At 41.1% G+C, this 7,182-nt stretch overlaps 1 protein-coding gene across 1 annotated transcript in view; it reads left to right on the top strand.

Moving 5' to 3' along the window:
* The window catches only part of nfasca (neurofascin homolog (chicken) a), a gene marked incomplete in the record, with an annotated part of 116,748 nt that overhangs the window by 55,606 nt on the left and 53,960 nt on the right, over positions 1–7,182 (top strand). Inside the window, 6 exon segments of the mRNA XM_014025637.1 lie at positions 2,493–2,677; positions 2,759–2,890; positions 3,152–3,304; positions 5,104–5,215; positions 5,349–5,515; positions 6,670–6,811. Of these exon segments, the coding sequence (XP_013881091.1) occupies positions 2,493–2,677; positions 2,759–2,890; positions 3,152–3,304; positions 5,104–5,215; positions 5,349–5,515; positions 6,670–6,811 (891 nt within the window).

The raw sequence follows: 7,182 nt of genomic DNA, 5'->3' as shown, positions 1-7,182 counted from the left end.
CACACACACACACACATGTTTGCACAGCTATCCATTTGGGGACATTCCATTGACTTCCATTACATTTCTACAGCCTAACCCTGACCACAAAGCCTAAGGCTAACCTCACAGGTACCTACCTGACCCTAAAACTAACCTAAACTCAATTCACACCTTGATCCTAAACCCAACCCTCAACCCATCAATGGCATTTAAACCAAATGGGGACTCGACTTTTGTCCCCAAGTGCACCAGTTATCCCCAAATGTAGGCATTTTGTCTTAAAATTGTCCCCAAATGTCACCAGAAACAACCTCCCCCACACACACACGTTTGTTTTTGAACCCCGTGGAGACCTTCCATTGACTTCCATTCATGTTTTTAGACTTAATATCCTAACCCTGACCATATACAGTACTCTAAAATTAACCTCACAGGTTAATTTAACCTAATAACCTAACCCTAAAACTAACCTCAACCTATGACTTTATTCTAGTAACTTGTAGTTGCATTTTTTATTTAATATCTTATTGCAGCATAAATTTCATCAGCAAAGTTGCTAAACTTACTTTTAAAAACAAATCCTTCGGCCCGTGGTGTATTTCCAAACTACGTTGACTCTTTAAAAAAAACTCCACCGTCTTCATTTCTCTGTTTATTTTGCTGCTTGCGCATTGAATCCTGGGATATCCTCGGCCGGTGAGGATACACGGATGCATCCTCGGATTTCAAGAGTTTGTCGGCCACATGATGAGGAGCCTTCGAATTGGGACAGTCCTCCGTGCGGGGCAGTGACATATGCAGCCGACAAATGCGCACTCATGAGGACCCAGCTCATGAATTGAGACACAGCAATAGTCATACGGAGCCAATTTTATGTTAAAATGGCATGCCATTCATACTTACCACTTTTAAGTCTTGTGATATAAATGATGGTGCATTCCTGTTATGTGCAGTTTTTAGATGGAGGCTGTAAAAGTTATACGTATGCTGTTGTGGTCTAAACATCTTGTTACTTTTGTTGCATTTTGTTCTTCCATGGAGTTTTGCAGCAGCGTATGTGTTCCTTGGTTTTCCATGACTCTCTGGTAATGTGTGGATGTCAGTCTTCTTTCAGCATCGAGCCGTGGTCTCATCCACCATCTTCTAGCTTTTCTTTTAGCCATTGGTCTCTTTTGGTCTACAGACAGATAGAATGTTAGCAAAGCATAGCATGAGACTGTGTAATGTTAATGTTGGGTCACTGCTAAGTACCTTGTTATTACAGTGTGTATGTATGTGTGATTTATGTCCGTCCATTTTCTTCTTCTTATCCGGGGTCGGGTTACGGGGGCAGCAGCCTAAGCAGAGAGACCCAGACTTCCCTCTCCCCAGCCACTTGGGCCAACTCCTCTGGGGGAATCCCAAGGTGTTCCCAGGCCAGCTGAGAAACATAGTCCCTCCAGCGTGTCCTGGGTCTTCCTCTGGGCCTCCTCCCAGTGGGACGTGCCCGGAACACCTCACCAGGTAGGCGTCCAGGAGGCATCCTAACCAGATGAACCACCTCAACTGGCTCCTCTCGACGTGGAGGAGCAGCAGCTCTACTCTGAGTCCCTCCCGGATGACCGAGCTTCTCACCCTATCTCTAAGGGAGAGCCCAGACACCCTGCAGAGGAAACTCATTTCGGCCGCTTGTATCTATGATCTTGTTCTTTTGGTCATTATCCAAAGCTTGTGACCATTGATAAGGGTAGGAACATAGACCGACTGGTCAACCAAGAGCTTTGCCTTCTGGCTCAGCTCTCGCTTCACCATGACCTCCTCCCCGACCCGGAGAAGGCACCCTACCCTTTTCCGGCTCAAGACCATGGTCTCGGATTTGGAGGCACTGATCCTCATCCCGACCGCTTCACACTCAGCTGTGAACCGCTCCAGTGAGAGCTGGAGATCAGGATCTGATGAAGCCAATATGACCACATCATCCGCAAAAAGCAGAGATGTAATCCTAAGTTCACCAAAACGAATCCCCTGAACACCCTGGCTGCACCTAGAAATTCGGTCCATAAAAGTTTTGAACAGTATTGGTGACAAAGGGCAACCTTGGCGGAGTCCAACTCACAGTGGAAACGAGTCTGACTTACTACCAGCAATGCGGACCAAACTCTGACACCGGTCGTACAGGGTCAGTTCAGAGTCTGGTGGTTTATGTTGCAGAGTTCATTCAACATAATCTTTACACATAGGCTTTTATTGCTGGAGATCATGCTACATATGAGTATCAGATACAAAGATGAGATGTTACAGTCATATTACTGCATCTTAACATGCTGTAGAAACACAACTCACATATAGAGACACATTCCTAATTTGTTTTATTTATCTTAATTTATAACACAGTATGCTTGTTTACTTCCTTTTTGGAAAAAATGCTGTCTCTYTTTCTTGTTAAAACAATTGTAGCACGTAAAATCTGTACAGATTCAAATGATGAATGCATCATTTATTGTGTGTCCTTACTCTGTTMTGCCTTCCAGTCCGACTCCCACTATTAAGTGGTTTAAGAAGGGTGGAGATCTGCCAGTGCAGAAAGTAAGGTTTGAAAACTACAACAAGACACTGAGGATCGTCAACATATCAGAGGAGGATGTCGGCGAATATGTTTGCATGGCCAATAATCACCTTGGCAGCATCCGACACTCCATCTTTGTTGAAGTTAAAGGTGAGGAACCGACCGGTGAGCTCTTTCCTGCTCGTGAATGAACACGTGTTCCCTGCCAATCTGACATCTTGTGTTTCACAGCGGCTCCTTATTGGTTGGACAAACCCACAGACCTGGTCCTGGCCCCAGAAGACAATGGCCGCTTGGTGTGTCGGGCCAACGGCAACCCTAAACCGACCATTCAGTGGTTCGTCAATGGAGAGCTGATAAACGGTACGAGTTGTTTCTGTCTGACTTTAAAATGACTACAGTTTGAGTCACACCTGACTTTTACATTTCCCTTTAAACTGTAATGATGTCATTTCAAACTTACTTTTTCTGAATTACTGTCAGAAAACAAACTGGATCATTTTATACCAACAATTTGAATCAGTTAATCACTTCTCAATGACGTGTCTAGTGTTTAAGTTTAATTTTATAGAAATTTTGTTTATAATCTTTTTCACCTTTCCACCCACCCCTCGTCTCCTGTAGTGACCTCAGGCACCCCTGTAAATCCAAACCGACAAGTTCTGGGTGACACCATCATCTTCCGCTCAGTGCAGATTGGAAGCAGTGCTGTGTACCAGTGCAACGCCTCAAACCATCATGGATACTTGCTGGCCAATGCCTTCGTCAATGTTCTTGGTGAGACCCTGCTACAAAAAAAAAACTGTAAGAACTGTACTTAATTACTTAGACTTAGTTCCTCCTGCGGCRTTCGGTGCGTTGGGCAGTAAGACGTCTCCCTAGGGGTCAATCTTTTGTGACCACTTCAGTCTTGTCTGGGCTGATATCAAGGGCCTTGAGGTCTTCATGGAAGGTACGGCGCAAATTACGTTGGGGAAGCCCTTGTTTCCTCTTGCCACATGATGGTATCTGTTGGATGGCTGTTTTTGATGAAGGTCTCAAGCCCATTTGAAAAAGGAGTAGGGCTGGGCGTGGGACCAGCGATTCCACCCTGTAAAAAGAACCATACTGGGCCCTTCTAATCCTTGAGCATAATGTTTCTCAGGGGTGGCTGTGTGTCAGTCACCATCGATCTGTCTGTCTGTCTGTCTGTCTGTCTGTCTGTCTGTCTGTCTGTCTGTCTGTCTGTCTGTCTGTCTGTCTGTCTGTCTGTCTGTCTGTCTATGGATCCATCCTCTTCATGACTGGTTGGTGTAACAGAAACTAGAATAAGATCAGTTTTCTTTAACTTGTATTTGTCCACCTATAACGTACAAAGTTTAGTCTGATGTCATGTTTTAAAGGAACATAATGTCAGGCTCACATCTGGCCCACATCAACATGTTGGGAGATGATTTGTTTTTAATGGAATAAAGATGATACTCTGTTACATGTTACGTTTGTCTTTATATAAAAATATTGAATTTTTTATTAGACATTCAAAAAGTATTAGAGAACATTACTGTGACAAGGACGTGACAAGAAACAAACATTGTTTAATTGAATAAATTTCTCTGTGTTTTGTTTCTGGAGTCAGATTTGGCTCAGTGTACGATGGTTTTGCTGCGGAGGATCAGGGTTTTGATTCTCAGCTTGCGCAGTGTGGGCTGAATTATCCTTGAATTGTCTTTGCAGAACTTGCAGAGGTAAAATTGGAACATTTAAACAAGWTCCATTGAGTCTGTGCTGAATGGRTCCTATAAGAACAGAACTAACTTAAAGCCATGTCATTGATTGAAGGACTGACCACCTGCTGTGTTTCATGCCTGAGTTTTGAACATCATGWTACAGAGTTTTAGCTATGCACAATTTCCTTTATTTCTGTGAGATCTCGATGCAGTTTACTCTCAGCTACTACCACACCAAAGATAGCTCATTATCTGTGAAATTATCTGAATTATAATCTTGTTTGTGYTAGCTAAGGTTGATTAGCCMTGGYGGCCATCTTGAACTGAGTTTACTTCAAATGTTAATGAGCTTTAAGATGTACATCCAATGATTTCTTTGAGGCTTTCAATAAAATGTCTCTAATTGTTCATGAGATTTTTTGCTAACAAACACAACTGACGCCAATAATTCATTGCAAAGTTTAAAAAAACATTGCATGATTAGTTAGCACTCAGAGTATGTGTAGGGAATGACTTTCAGCGACAAAATTTTAGCTCAATATCCTTCTAATTATTGAAATTAAAGTTATTTTCTATGTTTGCTAAGGTCACTTACGGGTTACAGCCATTTTTAATAGTTCATTCCAAAACTTAATCAGTGATTTAGTTATAGATGTTAAACCAATGGTTACTTTTTTGACAAAACAATACAATATTTATTGCCTTTTGTCTTTGTCAGAAAGTGAAATGATTCTTGTGACGTTTACTCATGTTATGTTGACTGCTCAAAAATCATAGACTCTAGCTTTAGACAGTAGACAGCAGCCTTACATTCTAATATTTGAGGTTKTATGTAAGTGTTATTCACCTTCTCTCTGCTTGTTGTTACAGACATGGTTCCCACAATGCTGGGCCCCAAAAATCAGCTGATAAAAGTGACCAGAAACAACCGGACCTTCCTCCATTGTCCCTTTTTCGGCTCTCCGTTTCCTACGCTGCGCTGGTCAGAACCACATTTTTATTTTTTCATCAATAGATATTTGTTTCCCYTGCTAAACTATTTTTGATAAAAGCAGAATGTAGTCATTTGTATCAAAGTGTTTTTTTTATTTACTAAACTAATGTTTTTTTCAAAGGTTTAAGAATGGACAAGGCAGTGGGCTAGATGGAGGTCAGTACCGGGTTTACGTCAATGGTACCCTGGAGATAAAACGGACTCGAAAAGAGGACGAAGGCATCTACACCTGTGTGGCCACCAGCATCATGGGCTCAGCTAATAACCAGGTCCGCCTGGAGGTTAAAGGTCAGATATTAGATCATCATTTCACTGTAGGAGTCATGTGGGGCATCCTGCTATAAACCACCATCCAAGCTGTTGAAAACCACAATGAACAGACCCCCTTGTTTCCCTGGTTTATGTATTATTGTATTTCCCTAACAGCTAATAAATACTGAGTATCTTACAGAATATCTTTAAAAAAATATTTTTCTTTTAAAGACTGATTTAAATAAAGGACTACCATTCCTTTATACATTACAAATCTTCACCTGTCTTTGATGTCAGAATTTAAAACTGAGGTCATCTTATGATGATGAGAAACAGTTATAGCTCTTTTAGTCATACCTTGAAAATAATGTTATATGAGAATTAATTTGAAGCTGAGTTTTTGAAATAAATCATTASATTACTCTAAACGTCTGTAAACCTGCAAAATGAGGGAAAATCTGTGTAAATTACAGAMAWTCTGTTYACGTGAGCAGCTGTCAGTCAGCACCTGTCATCATCCAGACGCACGACGCAGWGCGTGTCTGAACCAATCACTGATCAGCTGACTGATTTAAATACATCTTAACATTCATGAGGTACTTTACATTGACTGTTTATGGTTGAGTGTGGGCGTGTAGAGGGCAGAACCTGAGGCGGGACCTTGTGCGCAAATTATGAGGCACACCTGTGATCTATAAAGAGAAAATGCAGTGAAGCATGGGTACACACGGTTTCATAAATCAGAGTTTTTTTTGATGTACGCCATTTTCGTCTTTTAGCCGTACGTTCATTTTTAATATGGTTTCCACGCAATCCTTTATAAATCTGACCCCAGGACACTGCTGTTGACATCATCGATATTATATGATAGAACATAAGAGAAATATGAATTAGCTCTGGTATGGAAGCCTGTGGAGGATTTGTTTCTTTAAGCATTGCTGATTTTCTCACCATAAATCTTTCAGCTGTCCCAGTGTCTCAGTTTCTGAACCTTTTATTTAAACATACTGTATAATGGACAAGAAGTGATCCAACGGTCCAACTATTTCTGAGTGAAAGGGCTTGATGATTCTAAATCGCTAGAAGAAAAAAGAGACTATTCCCCCCCAGTAAATAAAGACAGAGGAATGATGAAAAGCATCTTGATTGAGTTTATCTGATGTTTTTCTACGCTCTTCCCTTTGCTTCAGAGCCGACTCGGATCATTCTAGCTCCAGTGGCTCAGTCAGCTGCCAGGGGTTCCACAGCTCGCTTTGACTGTAAGTCAGAGTCCGGTCTGCCCACCTCTGTGACCTGGACCAAAGACGACCAGCCGCTGCACCTGGGATGGAGGTAATTACCTCACACCAACCTTAGCAAACACAAAATGACTATAACTCAGACAGTTTTAGAGATATTGAGCTAAAACGTAGTGTGAGTGTGAGTCAGTCTCAGTACAAATTACATGAGATCTGGATTTAAAACGTCATTAAATATCTAAATCAACTATTAGACTGGAGCGTTTTAACTTATATGAAAACTTTGCATTTTTAATACAAAAAAAGTTTTTTTAGGAACATGTTTTGTTTTAAAAATGGACAGGCTATCAAAATATGTGATAAATGGTATTTACGTTTTTTTTAATGATGTAATTAATGTCATCATTTACAGCAGGTAAAATAAGTATTGAACACGTCAACATTTTTCTCAGTAAATATATTACT

Source organism: Austrofundulus limnaeus, unplaced genomic scaffold (genome assembly GCF_001266775.1).
Source record: "Austrofundulus limnaeus strain Quisiro unplaced genomic scaffold, Austrofundulus_limnaeus-1.0 Scaffold489, whole genome shotgun sequence".
Taxonomy (NCBI): Eukaryota; Metazoa; Chordata; class Actinopteri; order Cyprinodontiformes; family Rivulidae; genus Austrofundulus; species Austrofundulus limnaeus.
This window is presented reverse-complemented; position numbering and strand designations above follow the sequence as displayed.